The 21,192-nt window shown below is 49.9% G+C and overlaps 2 protein-coding genes across 2 annotated transcripts; both read right to left on the reverse strand.

The window, feature by feature from the left end:
- Positions 1–379: 379 nt before the first annotated feature.
- Positions 380–1,916, reverse strand: LOC143361771 (uncharacterized). Its single transcript, XM_076801401.1, has 4 exons — positions 1,603–1,916; positions 957–1,135; positions 743–850; positions 380–662 (listed from the first exon to the last, which is right to left on the reverse strand). Exons 1-4 carry the CDS (start codon positions 1,726–1,728, stop codon positions 521–523), a joined length of 555 nt encoding a protein of 184 aa, XP_076657516.1. The 5' UTR covers positions 1,729–1,916; the 3' UTR covers positions 380–520.
- A 10,293-nt stretch (positions 1,917–12,209) lies between these two features.
- LOC143361581 (uncharacterized) lies at positions 12,210–18,101 on the reverse strand. The gene is made up of 4 exons (XM_076801094.1): positions 17,866–18,101; positions 16,581–16,924; positions 13,182–13,292; positions 12,210–12,570 (listed from the first exon to the last, which is right to left on the reverse strand). The coding sequence occupies exons 1-4, from the start codon at positions 18,001–18,003 to the stop codon at positions 12,321–12,323; spliced, it is 843 nt and encodes a 280-aa protein (XP_076657209.1). The 5' UTR covers positions 18,004–18,101; the 3' UTR covers positions 12,210–12,320.
- Between the last annotated feature and the right edge of the window lie 3,091 nt (positions 18,102–21,192).

Here is a 21,192-nt window from a genome sequence, read left to right on the forward strand (position 1 = left end):
TCGCGGTTAATGCCCGCAATGTTGCTAACGTATTATCTAACGTATTAGCCAACGTATAAATTGGATTGCAAGATCATGGAATTTCGTTTACGCCCGCGAAGCTATCTGTCGCTATCCTTGCGCTTTTTGCTATTAAATTAATCAGAAGTTTGAATGAATTTGGGAAAACTTATTCGATGTTGCATTGATTATTCACCGAACCATTTTAGGTGAGTTAGCATTGGAGCCGACGTAAGACCTAGGAAACGTGGAGGAAGAGCTGCGAAAGGAAAACTATAATCGAAAAATTGAACTTTGGACAGGTTTTCGCGGCTTCTGGACCACTGTGGCGTTTTTCTGTGAGCGTCGCAAATGTCCCATTGCAGAAGCAATAGTACCATTGACGTGTAACGGTCACGTACTCGCGTAAAAGGTGGATTTATGGTACAAAAAGAGCCACAAATTTTAATATTCTTAAATATTCTCCAGTATTCGACGAGTACAATTGACTACAAATTAGCAAATGAACTTTACCGTGTCTTCAGCTGCTAGTTTTGAGATCGTATCTGCTAATCAATGCGAGCGGACTCTGCGGGCAATTCCTATGGTAGTTGTCGCAATCCTCTGCGTATTCTGCCTGGACGATCTCGCTTGGAAGATGCTCGTCTTGCGAGGAGGACGGCCTAGCATGAGAATCGCACGATGATCTTGACGGCGTTCGTACCAGCGTTTCGATTAACGTTAACTATATACGGTTACTGACGTGAATAAAATTTGTAAAATATCGCCGAGCACACCGTTGTTGGACAGAGGTTCGTTCGCCGTTTCGCAGATCATTTTCAGCAGACAATCCTCCCCCGAGTAGCCGACGCTGTTTCAATTTAACGTGTACATATCGTTTCGAAATCGCACAGCCGCGATTCTCGTCGATTCGATCCGATTCAATTTCGCCGATTTTTTCTTTTTTTTTCTTTTACCTTTTTAATTTGTTCACGAGAACGCGGTACGCCAGTTGTCGGTCCAGGCTGCGCTTCCATAAATACGGCTCGTCCCAATAATAACTGGAATTCGGCAGGGGGTAGTTCGCCTCGAAGTACAACGAAAATATCACCGATTTGTTCGGGATGTCGACGGGCACGCCGAGGGCGAAGAATATCTGAAAACACGTGGGTAATTGATTTTCGAATAACAATGAGCTCACTCACTATCGATGAAACGCATTTCATTGAACGATTTGTTCGCCCGTCGCGCCGCTAACGATTCTCTTCAGAGAACTCTCCGCGAGAATTTATTCTATCCTTGTATTTAAGGGGAAAGTATTGAAAGTATTGAAGGAGAAAATTTTGATTGATTTCAGATGTTAACGGAAGCTTTAATTCGTCGATTGCACGCGTGATTGCATGAGTGGTAACCCGAGTAACGATGCGATTCTCTCGGGCGAGTAACGAAGAGTTAAGCGAGTAATCCGAAATCCCGTGGAATCGGCGAGTTCTCCGTAAATCTAGTGTTAACGAGACTATATTCCTCGACAGGTGCGAGCCGCCCGGGATACTGATATCAAGTTAATGGCTGCAGGAAGCCGCGTCGGCCGATGGAAAATTAATGATTTATTTGGTGCCTTACCCCCATTCCGCTGCCCTCCGGGAACCCTATCGATCTCAGGTGTCTTGATACGCCGCCGGTGATGTTTTTTACCCCTGAAACGCTCGACAGCCACGCGAGATAACACACCGTGACGCGGCGGAGCATCTGAAACGAGCGTAAAATAAATTATCGCGATCGAACATTCATTCTTTTTTTCGCCCCCTTTCGTTGCCTAGGCCGTTATTAACTCGGGGCGGGGTGGATTCTCGCGATTTTATTTAATCGTATAATCATCCATCCTCGCGAAATTGCACGGTGACCGATCGTCGGAACGGAATCGCTCCACGAGGCCACTTTCGCGAATGATGGAGCACCTGTCGTCGAATTTTCTTTCGACTCGAGCTGCTCATAAATTTCTCTTGTAATTTCCCTATCGCGCGAAAGGGAACTTTTTCTTTTCATGGGGGCCATCGTTCGACGGGGGCTGTTCGAAAATCAAAAATTTTACACGCCCCGTTTCGCTCCGCGTCGGAACTTTTACGATTTGCGTATGAGCGTTTCTTGTTTTACGCGGATGTGTACGCTCAGCTCGCCGTAAAATCGTTTTACGCCCGGTTATCCGGACGATTAATTTTTCTAATTCGTTTTACCCCGCCAGGAGGGGAGGAGGACCTTTTGAGGAGAGGCTTTTTGATCACTGGCCTCTCCCGGGTTTTACGCATTCGTTGCGCGCGATAGTTCTCTCCACGGTTCATTGCGCGTTTGCCTCTAATAAAGTTTAACGGGCTCGTTCGTACCGGGAGACTTTAATGAGCTCTGTTTCTGTAAACATCTCCGGTCCCCGTTAATTATTATTAAGTCGGCGCGCAGCACTGTTTTACTCGAATCCCAAACTATCTGGCGGTTTACGACGCGGCGGTCTAATTTGTTTCTTCGGACGGAAAGTTCGGCGGAACAGGCGGCGCACTGAAGTTTTTACACATCGCGTTAATCCGTTCGAATTATGCGCAAAAGACGCGTTTACCGAAATGCGCATCCCAACGGTCCAGTCGACGACGAGCGAGGTGGCGGGAATAGTTTTAATTTGCAGCCTCGGAGGAGCGCCTTAACCGTTTATAAACTCTGACACAGAGAGAAAAAGAAAAACACAGCCGGGAAGTTCGCGGCGTACTAATTGTTTCCCGCGCGCGCGCGCCCGCGCGTTAACGAACTATAATTGTTCCCGGTGTGTTAGCAGCCGCGTGCGCGAGAACCTCGAACCTCGGTTGCTCGTTTTGCAAAATCAACTGCGGAACGCGTCCGGTTTCCACGCAGACTCCATTCTCCAGAGTTGACAATATCTCGAGCTGCCACTTACGGGGTGGGCGAGGGGTTGCGTCCATCGTCCGCGGGCCATTTAAAACAGTCGAAACGCGGAGTCACGCGCGCGGTTCCGCCAGGAGATTGCATTAATCATCGGGATCGCAATGCGACTGTTTCCGCGTTGTTTAGCGCATTCCGGATTCAATGGCGAAACTTGTAATTATTCTCGGGCACTTTGTGCGCGCGGTTCGTCTCGCCGCTAACCCCCCGCCGGTCGAGTAATAACCGTTGGAAACCGTCTCTGTTTGCCTCGGGGTAGCCGGCGGGCTTAGATATCTGGGACGAAGTTGCACGTGGCAAAGCCCGCCGCGCACACTGCTCGAGATACATCATTGATTAGCAGCGCCGGGGCACGAACGTAGTACCCTAACCGCCGTGCCACACAACTCACCTGTACCGCGCGGCGGGGTGCGGCTAGCGTTTCTGCGGAGAAATTAACGACGTCCGCGAACTCCGCGACGCGTTCCCGAGGAAATTGATCGAACGACGACCCCGGACGAGCAATCTCTCGTTCTCTCGGTTTTTCCGAGGCCGGCACCGGGGGTTATGGGCGTTAACGGGGCAAGTTAATGGAACGATGAGAGAGCGGAGAGAGAGAGAGAGAGAGACACACCGGACGAGTACACGAGGAAAGAGCACACGCTGCTGGAATCCCGCAGGACGGAGGAACAACCGGGAATCCGCAGAATTTCGTTTCAGGATGTTGGAACGCGGAACGATTGCGGGATCTCTCGCCGCCGTTGCACGGGCTGCTGCAGTTTCCAGGATTGTTCGCCCAACGGTTCGCAGATGGCGGCTGATGGTTGGCATCCAGGACCTTCAGCCCCGCCCATGCTATTTGAACGGGCACCTTGTCGCCCGGTCAGAGTCTTCGAGGATTCACCTGATCCTCTAATCGCGCGTTACGATTAGAGAGAGTCGTACGCTTATGTTTCAGTTTTCGAAATGTCCCAACAGAATTTTACTCTCATGCCAAATGGCTCGATGTTTTCAGTTTTGCGGAAGGTTGCTGCGGGACGCGTTGCGAGAATGGCTGGAAAGCGACAGTGTATATTTGCAGAGTGCCCCCTCCCCCCGGTAATGGCGGCGCAAACGGAAACGGATGGCCTCCTTGGGGAAGGTACGAAGTTTCTGAAGAAAATCTGCTTCGCGAATTTGTATTATGTGTTTGCCAAGTCTTCTATCCCGCGCGGATGATACACCGGCGGGCGGGTGCTCGATAAGTGAGAGACTCGAGGCTTTCCGGAATTCCCACTTATCGAGCGACCAGACGCAACCATGATCTTCCCTCCGCCTGTGGTGCGGTGAAGATTCTTGAAAATTGTTTCTGTGCAGTGGCTCGATTAATTTTTGGTAACGCCACTTGAGGCCGGCGAAAGCGATTGTGCATACAGAGTACGTGTTTTGGTAATAGCGGTGCAAAGGGAAAGGGGTTGCTTCTCGGGGAGTTTACGAAGTTTTTGGCTGAGGAAAATCTGCTTCGCGAATTTGTATTACGTGTTTGCCAAGTCCCATTTCCGTGGCTGCTCTATATAAGTGAGAGACTCGAGGCTTTCCGCACTTATCGAGCGACTTATCGCAATCTTGCTGTGCTCACTGTTTATTTAGCAGCCTGAGAGTGCAAGTGGTGCGTAGAGTTCGATTCGCTGCTGGTTTTCGATTAAAGGGCTCCCACTTATCGAGCGACCGCTTTGCACGTTTCAAAAGCGTCGGAAATCCGAATAGAAAGCTGAGTAAGTTGCAAGGAAATATCGGTTTGCATTTTTCCGGTTCTTTAAAAAACGAATAAGCGTACTGACAATCGTCGGTGCACGCGGACACGGCGATAGAAATGACGAGCGCAGGTGACAGGCCGTTGTGGCAACTAATTGCCGCGATTACGCGTGGCCAATAAACGTGTTTTACCATTCGCCGGAAGATTCTGGTTAAATAACGCGACGAGTTTCGGTTGACTGGCAAACAACGGGATTACGGTGCACACACGGAATATGTATCTCGAGGAGGATGTCGGGTTAGGATCTGCGGGAACCGGATACGATCCTTTTGTTTGCCGTCGCCGATTCCACGGACGGAATACAGGCGACGCGACGCGGCGCTGTAACGCGGATACGGCGGCGGCGGCGGCGGCTAATGGTAACTTAAGAATTAAATTATGTCGCGAGCATTACGGAGACGCCGGCGCGCCAACGCGGAATGCCTTCGACAAATGGACAGGGCGAATTCGGTTAGGAACTCGCTGCGAATTAGTCTCTCGCGATGAAAGTAGACGGTAAGTTCAGAGGGAATTATCACACCTTCTGGGTGTTGGGCGCTTCTGTTGCACTTCGATTCGAAAAAACTGCACCGTTCAATTATCTATTCGGTCCCAGTGTTACCTTTTTTAATAGAGTTAACAAGTCGAGTGTTGTGTTATTTTATGCAACGCTCATCTCGATCGATTTCCAAGCGGGCCGTCGTAAATCTCGAACAACGACGCGGCAGCAGTCGATTCTCGGCAGAACGAATCTGTCGATACAGTGCAAGAGGGGGCCCCCTTCTCAGGAACAGAAGCTACATTTTAAACGCCTCGTGGAACAGAATACAGAACAGTTGCGCTTAGGCGAATCGCGTTTCTCGCCTCTGTCTGCTCCGTGAAAGAGTAAACTGCTTCCCCTAGCGTTTAGCGTTCGAATTAAAAAAAAAAGAAGAAGAAGAAGAACTCGTTTAAGATCGACGTGACGAGACTGAGAAACGGCCCGAAAAGCCGGCAATTAAAAAAGGAGAGACAACGGGAACGACGCGTGGAAAAGAATTCATCGTTTGGTTAATTCGATGCCATGAACGTGTCGAAATGCTGAAGATCTTCTTTGCTCAAAGGAGGATCAGGATCACGAGGCTTGGCCTTTAAAAGCGAATTTCGCTCTGGGAGAGAAAAGTGTCATCCGGTAAACAATTTATTCGATCGCGAACGGTTTTCCTGTCCATTTTCCGCAAACAAGTCCAGCTGTTGGACTTGTCCAGAATGTTGCGCGCCCGGTATTCCGTCGTTTCGCTGAAGGGTATAATAATCTGTCTCGGCCGAGGACAAAAGGGCCGGCACCGTTATCATCCGGGCCGGTTTGATTATTCATTCATGGTTCGAGCGACGACAAAGCCTCGAATCCGCTTTTAACTCGCCTCGAATTCGCCTTTTCGGACGCGGCCGTATCCCGTATCGATTCGGACACCACCCGCAGTACTTTCTCCGGCAAATTGTTTCTTTTCGATTAACTTAATTCCGCCGCCGTGTATCTATCGCCTCCGCGAAGTGGACCCTGCGAATCGCCTAACCGTCGAAACGCCACTTTCTCGGGACCCGGCCCAGACCCGAGAGCTCTTCCGTAGGGGCCTTTGTCTCGAATCCGAGTTTCAGCCGATTAGACGTAAATACTTTGGCGCGCGAATCCTTTTAAATCCAAAGCCCGAAGTATCGATTATCGACGCCACTTTGCGGAGCAGTCAGAAAAGCGATTCAACCTTCCCATCCCGGTGGCCATTGTTCTCCCCGCGCAAGCTGATAATCAAACAGTTCCCCCCCGCTCCGCTAATGTTAGCCCTCGGCGCGAGATGCGACATCTGTTTGTTTGCTCGGTTCCCTCGCTGCAATGACGCGGACGATTTTCATCATTTTTCAACGGTTATTCGAACCGCTTCGATCCACAGCTCTCTCCTGCATTCACTGCCGAACCGATATCACTTTTATTCACAGCAGTCGACTGCCGAAAGTTCTTTTTGCAATATCGAATATTTGGTGTTGTCAGGCAATATTAATGATCGTCGAAGAATAGCATTAATTTCATTTATTTACCAGGTTACTAAGGGTAGTTACCGGATAGCGAAGGAAACCCCAGTTTTTGCCCCCATCGTTTCCATTTAATCGCGTCCAAAAATTCCAAGAAAAAATCCGACGCGTTCAGCACATCGAGCTACATATTCGAGAATTTTTCCCGATTTTTCAGTTGCAAACTCTGGTCGCAAAAACTGAAAAACCAGAAGAAGACCGACTTCACAACTCCGGAAATTAATTCTATAATAAGGTATTGTCATCGACGGCACCTCCCATTTTTTTCTCACTCTTAACTAGGAGAAAAGAAATAACACCAATTCTCCCGACGGTTTTTCTGTGACGAGTCATATTTTATTTTTCCCAGTTTATTCCCAAGTGTGTGGTTTTTCTGAACGTTGAACGTCAAATTGGAACAAACGCGGGCTCGTTGTTGTCTGCGCGAAAAGTAGTCGTCGCGGAGAAGCCTCGTCGTTCATTTATCGTCGTCGGTGATCATTTATCCGAAATTCAGGGATCGTTATACCGGATTCAGTAACGCGTGCATATTGCCGGTCGCACTTGCTAATATTCGATCGGCCTGGTTACGCGCAGGAGACAACGTGACTGTCATACCCGATCAGAGGAATCGTTGAGTGCATTGAAACGCGGGTTGCGCGGCGAGTCGCGTCGCGTCGCGTCGCGTCGCGCGTACCGACGGAATGCAAACAGAACACTGGTTACAACACGGACCCGGCTTGTTTTCAGCGTCGTCGTTCCGAAATCCCATTTAATCAGTGGATCGGGTGTCTCGTGGCTGATCAAAATGCTGCGATCGGTTTGCAGGACACGTTCCGGCACCCTGCGAGTAAATCTCGGGAGGTGGCACGCGCGACGTCTTGAAAGTATCGACGATTCCGACGTCGAGGCCTTCCGAGAATCGTCGTGTTTAATCCGTTACATTTCACTTTTATACATATATAATTTTCATCTCATTTTCTACTTTCGCTACGGCCATTAGAACAATATAAACGCGTAATTTAGGAATTTCGCGTGCCGAGTTCCGTGATCGCGGAAAGTTTTAACGAGGGACACGTCCCCTGATTACGTCGCTATCGTTCTTCGAGTTCATTCTCGATACGGTGCTAAGAAGTTGGCGAACACAATGGAACTAAATAGCGGAACGTTGCGGAGTGTATCGACATCGTTGCCGGACGTGCGGAGTTCGATTCGAGTGTGTACAAAAGTGTAAGTGGTCTCGCGACGAAGACTCTCGATGGCTGGACGACGACCATCGCGGACCGGCGCGGCGGCTAAGCCCCGATGCACCTAACCGCTTTTATGTGTGGTGAACTTTTCATCTCGAACTTTCGCCGAGGCAAACAGTTATGCCCCCGGAACTTTTTTAACGGTGCTCGTTTGAGCCGGTGGCCGATGAGAAACCGCCCGTGGAAAAGTTTCCCCATCACCGGCAAGAAAAACGAACGGTAACTATTCTTTATATTAAAACAGCTAACCAACCGAGTACCATGATTCGCCGGGGCTCCGGTTATTTCCGATTGTAACTACGTTTCTAGTTGCCCCCCCCCCCCTTGTTCGGTTAAACGTGTGTTCGGGAGACGTCGATCATTAAACGTGTTTGAACGCTTCCGGTGCGAGAGAGCGGCTCCTCTCGGAAAATGACGAACCACAACAAGAAGACCCTGTCGAGGTGTTTACGCGTCGGGGTTTCATTAACGGAACATTTCAATTTCGAGGTGTTTCCGCCGGTAGAATAGGGGCGCGGCTCACCACGGATCCGCAATATGATCCGTTGATCCAGCCCAGTTCTTCCGGGAGAGTTAGTCCCCCGGGAGCTTGTCATTGCGTAAGTTGATTCTGGCTCTCGATCAAGCGTCAGTTCCGCTTCCCCAGGGCAACGCCTCTCGGTCTCGTCGCGAGCAGAATGCACACTTCGTGGGCCGTGTTATCCGTTAAACGCGAAACAGTATCAACAGTTCCGGCTTCGAACCGGAAATCAATATCTTCCCGCTTCTTCGGGTACGCGAGCATTCCTGAACTCTTCTTCGCAGAAAGATTTCTTTCGATTCTTAAATTAGAGTCTGGTTCAGTAAAAATATATTTTACCGTGCAAAATGTACAATTTTTCAATACGTAACAAGCAGAAAGATCAATTTCACATTTTCCAGACTTCCCGTTCGTCGGCGAGCAGAGATATTCGCAAACTTCCGAGGGATAAGATAGAATGAAAGTTGGCGGCAAAGAAAGACGGAATTTCTCGCGGAACGAGCGAAACGACTAATTTTTGAAGAGGAAGGAAGCGGATGTCGACGCGCTATTGGTATCGAAGAATGTTCAGTCGTCTCCTCGAGGACAATCCCGAAGTTAGGGAAAGCAGGCTGCGAACTGTCGACTTGGGAAATGGAAAATCGCGCAGCGGGGTTATCTCGGGTCGGCAGTTGAGTAATGGCTCGGGTCAAGGTCCGCGGATGAGTGATAGGCAAGGGATGAGGTCATACTTTATCGAAGGAGAAGCGTCTGGAATATTTCTCCCTTAAATTGATAGCTTAGGCATGCGATATTCTAAGAAAGGGGCTTAACGTCTAAAAAGCTAATCTCAAAGAATGCCACCCCCACCCCCGGGACTGTATACACAAGACTAACGTAGAATTTTTGTTCCTTTAGGAAAACCAGCTTCGGGGTTGGTGCCAGTTCGCGGAGGTCTTCCCCAGGTGTCCACGCGCAGCCAGTGCGCAGATGGTTGCGTTTAACAGGGTCTATCTGCGCGGACTATTCGGAGGAACGTGAAAATTATTTTCTCGATATAATGCTGCGCGACGGAACATTCGGATTATGCGAGACCGAACGGATATAGCGCCGGGAATCCACGAAGACCTTAACGCAGCCGCCCCGCAGCTACAATGCGCCGTTGTGCTCGTGATTGCCAATTAACGTCGAGGGAAAGGAAAGATGGACGGGAGAGAGGGATCGAAACTCCGGGAAGAGTAGATCGGATCTGCGACTAGTCTAACTAAGCAAACGACGCGCGACGGTAGCAGGCGACGTCTAAATTATGGATCTGCGGAATCTTGTGTGCACCGGTAGCAACTGGTAATCCCATAACTCCGGGAACACGCATTGAAAAGCGTCTTCTGCGCGGAGACCGGCCTAGCTGATATACCCGGTCTCGGTGAAAAGCGTGGCGGGTGCGGGTGCGGGGGCGGGCAAAGGTGAGGGGGTGAGAGAAGTAGCTCTTGCTTCTTTCACCCGAGGGAATTGTGGTTAACCGTACGGAATCGGTAGTGTCGTGGAAAAGAGGGTTGTTATAAGCGGCCTACACCACGCCCGGCTTGGCCCGCGAACTGGGGCGGTGTCGCCGTGGTCGTCGTCGTCGTCGTCGTCGTCGTTCGAATCGATATTTCTTCGCTCTTACTGAATTTTATTCGCCAGGGAAACAGGATAACCGTCTAAACGCCCCACATCACGCGTGACTCCTCGATAATCAGCCGATCATCTTTCCTCTACCCCCTGCTGTGGCCAGATGAAAAGACGGCTTGCGGGACTTTACGGGGGTAAAATCGGAGCCTCCCGCTATCTGCCCGAACCCATCTGTTACGTAATCCATTCGATACTCTCTGGGACTAAAAGATAGCGCCCCGGTAATATTTCCACATTTTTGCTTAATTTCCCAAACGTTCGCTCGAAAGCGAATCGAACCAAGTTATCGGTACAGTATCTCTACAGTCTTTTCTCGATACAGCGATTTCTCTGTATATGTCGCCAAGGCCTGGGTGGTAAACGCCTGGGGGGACGACTAGGAGTGTAAAGATATGTCCGTACATGTCCAGAACACGGGTCTACCCAGGGACACAGATTGAAATGTTCTTTCAGAAGTTTATGACAGAGTCCGACAATGACGACGAAAACGCCCGAAGCTAATAACCAATCAGGCCCGTGTTCATTTGTCTAGCTTTTACGGCGCATGAATCGCTGGTCGGCTAGACAGACCGCCAGACAAGACCCTCTTATTAGACTTGATCGCTTCGCAAACTCCGCCGCGAGCGTGTTTGACCTCGCCGGGGTCTTATTCCGCTCGCCGAATTGTTCGCAGTTCCGCAAACTGTGCTCCGCCGTCTGAACGCTCGAGGACCGGGCCTGCCGCTGCATTTATTACGCGGCGCTGGTGTGTAACATGTCCAACTGTACACCGGGTTTCATTCCGCTTCGCTTGTCGTTTATGGTCGTTCCGCATAGCGGTCGGGGGCCGAGTTGCGTCCGATCACGTACGACGCTACTCCGTAACGGTGTTGCGCACCGGGTCCTTATTCTACGTCGTTGGTCAACCGTGAGTAGCGCACAACTTAGCTACCATAACCACGCAATGCATAAATTCTGGCCCATCGTGTACGATGCTCGAGCTATTTCCTCGATTCCCCGACGTCACCTGTTCGCAGGGCACGAACCAAGGGAGCATCTTGATCACGACGTCGTAATTGTTGCAAGACGAAATTTAAAAGTTGGTCAAAAGTTTTCTCTTCTCGGCGATTAGAGGATACAAAAAATGTCCAGAGGTCTGGACTCACTAAACGGATGAGAATTACTTCTCTTACACCGTGTACACGTATGTCTGCAATAAAGTTTCTTCGAAGAGATCAATCCAGCATTGCAGAAAAATGAAAAATCGCTGTGCCATATTTCAGAGGAGACAGGGACGCGCTAGAAAACACCGGCAAGATTGTCTTCTTATCGCGGAACAGCGAAAGAGTTGCGGAGAGCGTGGGAAGAGTGGGGGGTTGGGGGTGAGGGGATTGTTAGCGGAAGTTGAGGACTGTTTCGGACGAATCGGTTTTTGCCGGGAGGATTTGGTTGTTTTAATCGACCGGTCTCTCGGACTCCCTCGTGAAAATAATGGAGTTGTGAACGTCATCTGGGAACGGAAGCCGGACGGTGGTAGGTGGACGTATATCGGATTCCCTCTTCTCGACCCCTGTGTATCCAGCGTGTATCATTCGTCACGCTGTAGAAGTATCAGTCGTCCTCGGGGGAGCCTCGGCGCGGGGTGACGTCACCGAATAAATCCAAAATCAATTTCTAACCGGCAACGAACTCGAGTCGATGCGACGCGACGACGCTATCCGTGGGAAACAGTCTCGACGTTCACGGAACCTGACCAACGGCTTGCTGTCCGAGGGGCATGCAACAATTTTTCATCCGTTATCGTCGCCCCGTGACAACGAGCGACACCCAGTTGGAAATCGCGCGCGTACAGAGATTTCGACAACGTTACTCGCGTATAACTTTCAAACGAGCGAATTCCGCCCATCACAACTTAGAGACCTATCGTTTTCCGGCGAAATTGTATGATATTACATTCGGAAAAGTTCAAAATTTTTGGTCCCTTGAGCGGAAGTTCGGAAAATTCTTAGTAGAGCGCACTTTTCCTTAATCTTTCGTCACGTCTTATAGTTTATAGTCGCGAGGGTGGGGGTCTTCAAGCTCTGGTTGGACAGGAATCGGGTCGGCGACTCCCTAAACATTGGGTGAAAGCCCGGACGACTGGATTTCCCGGGATACGCGCGTCGCCCTGAGTCGTCTTCCAGTCAGATGCGTCGTCTTATTTCATGTTGTACCTCGTCCACTCCCCGGAAGAGCGTACCGCATCGGTGGCTGCAGCGTATCCGGCCGGAAATCGTTGCTCCCGTGTCCGTGCCGCGTCGTATTTCCCGAGGGCCATGTCGATGAGGGAGAAACTGCATCCGGCGAACATGCTGGCGCAATCTTGGCCCTCGTGGCCCGCTTTATGAGCCGAGCCGTACGTACGATGCTCCTCCGGCTCGGACGAGAACAGCCGCTTCAAAGGGAACCTGTTAGGGCCAATGGAAAAGGGCAGTGAAACGTTTCGCGTGTCCCTGGCCCACGAGTATACTTCCACGCGGCGACGACTCGCGAGCGAAGGGCCTCGAAACACCGTCGAACATCCACCGTTACATCCCGGATCCCCGGCTATTATCGTTTCCGGCTACTTTCATGCAACGACTGCCAGAGGCCAGTTTCTTTTTACTTACCCTTAAGGGCGGTGCCCCATTGTCACCGGTTCGAAAATCATTTCCCCCTTTTTCCCCGGTACCTTGGAACTTTACTTTTCCGGCGATTATATCTCCCAAAAAACTTCGCGATGCTTGCGAGATAAGTATGACAATTCGTATCGCTGTTAATTTGAGAAGCAAACGATTTCCCCTAGGAAGGAATGTTGAAACACTTTTCCCAGTCGTCACACTGATATCCCCTTTAATGAAATTTGTTCCTGCTATCTCTCCGGTTACTCTCTTCGTCGAGATGAGATTTATTCTGAAATCCTATTGATTCCCGGCCGAGGCCCACCCTAAAGTTCAACCGGAAAGACGGGGACAAGGACGAGAGAGAGAGGGACCCTTCGCCGCGACTCGAATCATTTTTTGTTGCTTGAGAGACTTACGAGAAGGATATCCTCATCATCTCCTCGACCAGAGTGTTTCCCTTCGGCATCAGACGCTGGGAGGCCTCGCAGAGCGCTCGGAGCACGCACGCCCTGCCGTCAAAGTTCATCCTGGAAGAACGCACGAAATTAGGGTAGCGGATCTCCTGGAAAATTGGATGTTAGGGGACGCTGCTAAGCGGAAGAAGAACCGTTTGTTCGATTGCCATTTGCTCGTTCGGTGGAAGCGCTCCGTAAGAAACAATTTCCTCTATCTTTTGATTGAGCATTTGATTCCGTTGATAGGTTTCTTTTCGTTCAATAAATTGAGAATAATTTTTATCGAGCGCGAATCACCCAAGACTCAAAAAGTTCTACATTTTTCTAGATAATTAGAAAGAACACGGTCGGAGCTTTAAATATCACACTTCCACCCACGAAACAATTTTTAGTGCATTCCGGGGTTAGATTTCTTAAAATCTCCGGTAAGCTCCGAGTAATTTGATCAACCTTTATATTTAATTTTCGAACAAACAGTGTCGCGTAAAAAATTCTCTTTGACTTTCGCGTAAGAATTTCCGGTGGCTCGAGGAGCGGTAGCTAGCCGGCTCTTCTAATAAATTAATGATAATAATTCGTGTCACGGGGCATCGTTGTCGGTGCTGGTTGGTGCACGGTAAACGCAGCGATACGGAAGAGGTTTCACGTGAAATAACCAAGGAGAGGGCGTATTAATGTATCCTTTTGCCGTCGAACAGGCGTCTCGTTAGATGTGAAAGGGGCGGCACGGTGTATTCTTATCTGGCCGACCTTTCTTCCAGGAAGATTAAAGTCTTCTTTGAGGGAACGTTTCAAAAATTCGTTTCGCCTCTCCAATAATTTCACCCTTGATTTGAGTGGCCGCGCAGAAGCCTGCCTGCCGGCTGCGATCGATTCTTTTAAAGTCTTGTCCGTCGGACGGGCGTAACGACCAGACCGTTAAAACGCAAATGTACGAACGACGGGAAGGACCCACAAAATTAGCGTCGTTCGCTTAACCCGTTCATTGTTACGAATCTCTCGTATTCGCGACGTTATTCCGGTTAAAATGAGTCCAAACACGACATCGTTCGCAGCATTTTTGCATGTTGAAGGAGTTTTTAGATTTCAAGGTGACCTCTGTATTTTTGTACTGATCTGTATATCTTTTTTAGGTTAGCGTATGATTCTATCCCGAGACGAATACACTGAGCTACAACGCTATAATCTTCCAAGGTCATTCAAGGTCATTTAGCGCTTCGCTAGACGGAAGCACGCCCACTTGGAGAAGATTTCTGTCCACCGGAAGATGTCTCCCCCGAAGCAAGACGAGTTTGTGACATTAATTCTGTACGGTATATGCAGCGTGGATCCTTGCTCGAGGTTTCCATTGAATTGTTCGACAGTCGACGTGTCAGGGGAGTAGCAATTTAATCCAGCAACAACAGTGAAATATCGGGGAGCATTAACATGCCGACCTCTATCGAAATACATAATGTTTGGTTCGATAGGGCAGAGAGAGAGAGAGAGAACCGAGAAGCTGTATCCCGTGTAATAAGGTCGCGTTCTACGATCACCAATCCGGCTAAACGTCCGCCATTAATTCAGAGGAACTATCTGAAAGGGCGGACGGAGTGGATCCGAAGAAACTGAACGGAATTAATGCCGGGGCTAAGCTCGGCCCGACGATCCCGCATGTTCTCTCCGGGTCGCTTTATCTCGCGTATCATGGTCTCCGTTGATCGTGTCGCGCGACTCTATCGATTCCGTGCGACCGAAGTTCGTCCAACGAATCCTCGTGCGGATTCGCGTTGTTGCAGGCCGCCATTTAAACGGCCGCGAACAAGGAAATTTCTCGAGCAAGTCGATCGAACAATTGGTTGGTTAGAGCCAGTCGGTTAGCTGGCCCGCGAGTCGCAACAAGTGCAAAAACTCGGCGAAACTCGTTCTCCGCGCGACTCCGCCGTCGGAGTTATGGCTTCTTTGAATAAATAAACAAGCAGGGGTGGGCACGGCGAACAAATGGCGCGGCATCCACCACCGGCCAGAAATTGATTCTAGACGTTGGCGGAGGGGTATAGCGTTACGGCGGTTTGCCGAGGGGTGATTCGCGCCGGAGTTGAAGCTGCTTAAGGGCAGCATGAATCAGAAGGTGGCGCACGGCGCCTCAACTAGCGCGGAACGTTGCCGTAGCAGCCAGCTGAACGGGGGATGGGTGGTTTCTGAACGAGCCTGGCAGACCATTTATCTGTTTCTGGGAGCAGCAACCATAGGGGAGGGGGAGGGGAATGGTTTCCACTAACCCTCCCCTCTCGGGAGCACGCTTTGCCCATAACCAGATTTATATCCGCCGTTGCGGCGCGCGGGACGCTTGATTATTTTCGTCTGGGTACTTGTCACCGTTCGAAATCGAATTATTTGCAAGTTTGCTTCGACTATTTCTTTAACGAAACTACTAGAATCTTATTTCTACGCTTCGCTCTTATCGGAGCTGCAACGTTAACGCGGCAATTGTGGAACAGTTGTGTTGTTCCCTGTTCGGTGAACTGTCTATTGTCGTTACATCCACGGACGAGTCAATATTTTCTGTTTGTCAGCACTTAGATGTCCATCGACTCGGATAGCATCAACGTGTCCGCGACATTCAACGACAGCGACGTCTCGCCGTGACGCGACCGAGATACATCATCGCGGATGACACCGGAGAAAAACTGTGAGACAGACATCCATAAATGTGGCCCGTGATCGTTCGATCACGATCGCGACTACCAAAGCCCCGGCGCGTTACATTTTATTACACGGCTTGCCTCCCGGTTCCGGCCGCGCTTTTCGCGAGAGAATTTATTCGTCGCTACGATTTTGAAATACGGGTTAATGGACTCCGGTCGTCGAGCGTAAATGGTATCCCGCCTGAACACGCTCGAACCAGGAACGGAACTCCACATTCTATCCGTTAACTTGTTACGCTCTGTCACGGAATTCTACGTGTTTGACTATGGTTCAGCTCGGCTCTGTTCCACGGTGAGAATCTTCAATGGGGGTCGAAGCGTTTCAACGCTACAGGGTGGCGCGTGCTGGCTTGTGAAATTGGCAAAATTGAATTTTATTCGAACGCCCTTTCGAACGGTATAACCATTTTTAAATTGAACCAAACCACCCGACTTTTTTTCGAGGAATCGGAAGAATTAGTTTGCGAATTAGTTTGCAATTCCCAGGCACTTTACAAAACTTTTTTATTTGAGTGACGAAAGTTTAAAATATCTTTGCTCGAGCTTTGGGGCCTCTGGGGATAGTTCTGGGACTCATAGATATTCGGGACATATATCGAGTAAAGGTTGTACGTGTAGAATCGATTAACGCCCCGGGCGGGGGTATTGTATTTACAAGGATAACGGTACTTACGCGTTCATGATAGTTTCGAGCTTGCTGTAGAGGTCCCTGCGATGCCTCCTCTGCAGATAATAGTAATCGGGTTTGTAATATTTCTTTTTGCCAGGCTTGAAGTGATACTTGTCGTAGCTGCTCCATCCGGGATAGGCGACAGCGTTTTTGTCGAGCTGGTTGCTCCCGTAGCTGCCGTAGCTGCCGTACTTATTAGCCGGTTTCATTTGATCCTTCTTGAGCTGCAAAAATGGCTCGAGGATCGGCTTGCTCTCGTTCGGCAGATCGTACGAGATGCCCCAGTTGACCCCCTCCGTGAAAATATCGTCCGGCGTCAGAGTGTGCATGGTCATGCAGAGGGCAATCTGCGAATAATGATCAGCGAGAGTGGTCCGACAACTGCTATTGTCAACAATTTCTATAAATCACGCCGGTTTGCAAACACACCGTTTGTTTCCGGTTCAACTCTCGCGCCGGGCGTAGGTAATCGTTCGTGTCATTACAATATTGTCCCGTCGAATTACACGGGACTATGTTTTAACTCTGCGAACGATTAACGCGGACACTACGTTGCCCCGAAACGTTCGCGTTGATGTGCCCGGTGAATTTTTAAATTGACCTCTCGGCACGGTTTCGCGAGTCTATGCGAATCGAGAAGTTCATTAAAAAATGTCTAACTTCGATATCTCTAAAAGTAAAAATTAGAGGGAAGTCATTTAGACTCATCCGGTAGTTGTATCGTTAATAGATACGAAATCCTCGTCTAATATTATTACAGTACAACGGGTTAATCGGAATCGTCGTAATTTGACTTTTGTTTCGGTGGTACCGCAACGCTGTCTCGCGATTCAGGTACGAGTAATTCGTCCCGTGAATCATGCTCCGTTCCGAGGCGACTGTGCATCGACTTACTATATCAAGATCGCTCGACGATCTCGACGTGAATCACGGGGGGGGGGGGGGGGCGCATCGACGGTAATAATTTACAATTTGTACGTCGCGCGAAGTGCCGTGCACAACGGAAGCTCATGAATGTTAGATCGTAACAATTCATGTCCGATTCAACGTTTCATATTGAATCGCGTTTCGCGCGTGAAATATTAAAGATCCGATAAACTGATACGCGATCCGGCAGGCTTGTCACGTTCGCAAAAAATAAAGAACGGTGAACGAAATTTCTGTAAAGACAGCACGATTTGCCAAAAAAAAAGTTCAACGGATTTCTCACGAGGCTTTATCGGTTGTGTATCGTTCTAGAAATTTCGTGCACTGTGTCTGGGGTCGCGAGAATGATGATCCTACTTACGGAGAAAGTCGAACCCTCCGGAAACACGACGTAACGCCTCCTCCGCGACAGTGATTTTCCATCGGGGCCGGCTCGCAGATCGTTCGTAAGGATGCACAATATTAAAACGAGGAGCCAGCAACCTGCGTACCGATTCATGGTTGTTCTGAAAAGAAAGGTGAAAAGTTACCATCCCCTCGAGGAAAATTCAAAAGGCTCCTCGAAGGAGGTGACCTGGATCGCTTGTGCCGCGCGCAGCCCAGCCCAGCCCAGCCCAGCCCATCCCATCCCATTCCATTCTATCCTATCCCATCCCATCCCATCGCATCGCAGCCCAGCCCAACCCATCCCCGTCCCTGCGGAACTTTATTAACATTCAAAAGCTAGAAAAAGAAGTCGCTCGAGCAAACAAGCCAAGGGACACTAGAGAGAAAGAGAGGAGGGAGAGCCTCGCCACCGTCAAATCAAGCAGAGATCCGCGTTCGCGTTTCTCAAACTTTCCCGTTACATAAATAACGGAAATGCTTTGTTCCACGCAGCCTCGAGACAGCCGAGAGAGCCGGCGCTGGGAGTCGGCTGCGGGGCAAATCTCAGCGGACGCGGTCTGTCCCCCCCCCCCCCGATCCGCGACATTCTAATTACCGCGAGAGGAATAATCGAGCAATTACCAAGTCGCTGCGAAGTTATTTCCCCCCCGTTGTCGTCGTTTAACGAGAATCGGATGAACTGGCCCCGTTTCGGGCCGAGTCGACCAAACGTTTCCTCGGCGCTCTGACCAAAGAGAGAGAGAGTGGTCTTTCTTCGAACGGACATCTCATTAATCCGAGCTCGAAGCTATGACCGGGCAACGAGCAATCTCCTCGTCAGTCGTCGGCACGAGGCGCGGAATTGTTTTATTTGTCCCGACCCGACCTCGGCGAGTTGTAAGGAAATTACTCGACTTTCCGCGAATTAATCTGAACGAAAAAAGGGGTCGTGTCCCGTTCGCGATAAATAAATAACGCGATATATTTCCCGGGCGAAGGAGAAGTGGATGCTGCCGCGCGCAATTGCGCCGTTAGATTGCATAGTTCGCGAACGACCCGCGATTTCTCGGGGCGGCATCGGCGAGGCGAGCCACGTACGCGCGACTTTCCGTGGAATCGTCGCTAATTCGTCTCCGGAATCGTTCCGATCCGTCTTTGGATCACCGGAGAACACGCCGGTCGACGATATCGGGGCGTTTTCGTCGGCCGTCTTTTCGCTCGTCTGCCGCGCGAGCGGGGAAATTGCGCGTTCCACTGTAATTGCGCGTCGATTCCGTCCCTCAGACCATCTCGTCTTCCCCGTGGGACACGGCTCGACACTCGTCTCGTTTCTATTCTTCCGCGTTCAATCCTCTTCTTCATCTTCTTTCTCCCGTCCGCCTGCTCCTCCATCTTCATTTCGTATTCTTTCGGTTTCATCCCCACTTCTTTTTAATCCTTTAAGTGCGCATTTTGATGAGGAACTTTCTTTCTTGGCAGCTCGAGTCAACCTCTCTTTCTCTCTCCCTCTTCATGCTTAACGCCGTAGAATAAGGAAAATCTAGATAGCTCGAAAGATTCCCGTCTTAAAGAAGTCCCAACCAGAACATTTCCGCCGGCTGTATTTTATAATTGAACTGGGCCGAGTTTAACGAACAAAGTTCCCCTCTCGAGTTTTACAACGTTCCCGTGGAGTCTTCCGGTTGATTCTCCTGTCGCCGACCGTGGAATCCGGCTGAAAGATCCTTTGTAAAGGTTATCAACCTGCACGTCGCATCGAAAAACTGTAACGCAATTGATAACAATTATAATTAAGGCACGCCAAGGTTCTCTAGACCTGGACAAGTGGTTCTCCTGAAACCCACCATGCTCCTATTAGGTGTGTGAAAAAAGGGAGGGGGCTAGGAAGCTACATGGTTGTCACCAGGAGAGATAAAAGCAATATGAAATGCCCGGTAGTGGGGGAACCTGTGCATTGGTAGTGGGGGGTCGCGAAGAAGTTGCCCAGGCATGCACTATACTATGTAGCGTGTGACGTCAAAGTACTATAGGAGCGTCAGTGGTGGGGATGGGCGGAGCTAGCGAGGGCCCGATTCATGCGAAGCGCGAACAGTACCACCACTCGCGAACTTTTTGATCACGGGTTACACGTTAATAATAAATTCCCGCGACTACACTCTGTCTGATCCCGAGCTTGGTGCCACCTTCATTGCTCTTCTTTGATTATCCCCGTGCCGCGCTCCCGGTCGACGGCTCGAGGAATTCCAGCTTTGTCGTCGCAAAAAGGATATTGTCGAATTCCTTCGGGGAGGTCGCGTCGACGCTTTCCGTCTTGTCGGGCCGAGCGTCGATTTTTCCAGCGTTCGAGTGTCTCCCCCGTTCTTGCGATTACCTCGCGCGAAGGAATTGCGTTCGAACGACTTCGAACGTCGCGCGACAAATCGCGAGCGTCCGACTAGAGTTTTGTCAACGGATCCGCCGATTTGTCCGTCACGTAGCTACACGCTTTATTGTCCCTCCGGTTTTCATTTCGTCTGCCCAAAAAACCGTTCCGCGATCGCGGTCCGAGAGTCTTTTTTCCCGAAAATTGAAGGGAACCTTGTATTTTACTCGAAATCGACCGAGCGAAAATTGCGAGCTGGCCATCGGAGAAAAATCGGCTGATTCCATTGTTGTCGCGCGGCGGACGGCCATTTGTTTACTCAAAGGTCCGTTCGAGTAGACCGCCGATCAGCTGAAGCTTCGTGGATCGATCACGCGAACAAAACGGCGATCTACCGAAGACACACACAGTTCGTGAGGAAGCGAAAGCAGCAGTTGAAAACCCTATTCCCGATACAGTTGATTTATTTGATTTGCTGTACTGGTGGGCGATCGTGGGATTAGTTGCAGAAATGGACAAAAGTAATAATGACAAACGATCTTGTAAATTCACACGAAACTGGTTAACAGTTTCAATTTCGAAAGCTATTCTCATCGTCTCGGCACGGGCGCTAATGTAAACGATGAAATTCATCCTGTACAGCCCTCGCCGAAAGAAGAAAGGGGAAGCAGAGATACGGGATGAGTAAAGAAAAGCTGTTCGAAAAAAAGAGAAACGGAGGAACGATCCCGTAGGAAGATCGGGAGAGGAGATGGGGAAGAAAAAAGCGGAAATAATAGAAGTTAGCTAACAAATTAGGTATGGCGGTACACGGGGACGTCGTTGTATAGCGGGAGAGAAGCACTGGCGTAGAAATAATTAACGGGAGATAGTGAGAGGGAGACAGAGAGAGAGAGTGAAAAAACGAGAGAGGGACGAGAAAGGATAGCTGAGGAAACGAGGACGGAAGAGGGGAAGAGA

This window comes from Halictus rubicundus, chromosome 15, assembly GCF_050948215.1.
Source record: "Halictus rubicundus isolate RS-2024b chromosome 15, iyHalRubi1_principal, whole genome shotgun sequence".
Taxonomy (NCBI): domain Eukaryota; kingdom Metazoa; phylum Arthropoda; class Insecta; order Hymenoptera; family Halictidae; genus Halictus; species Halictus rubicundus.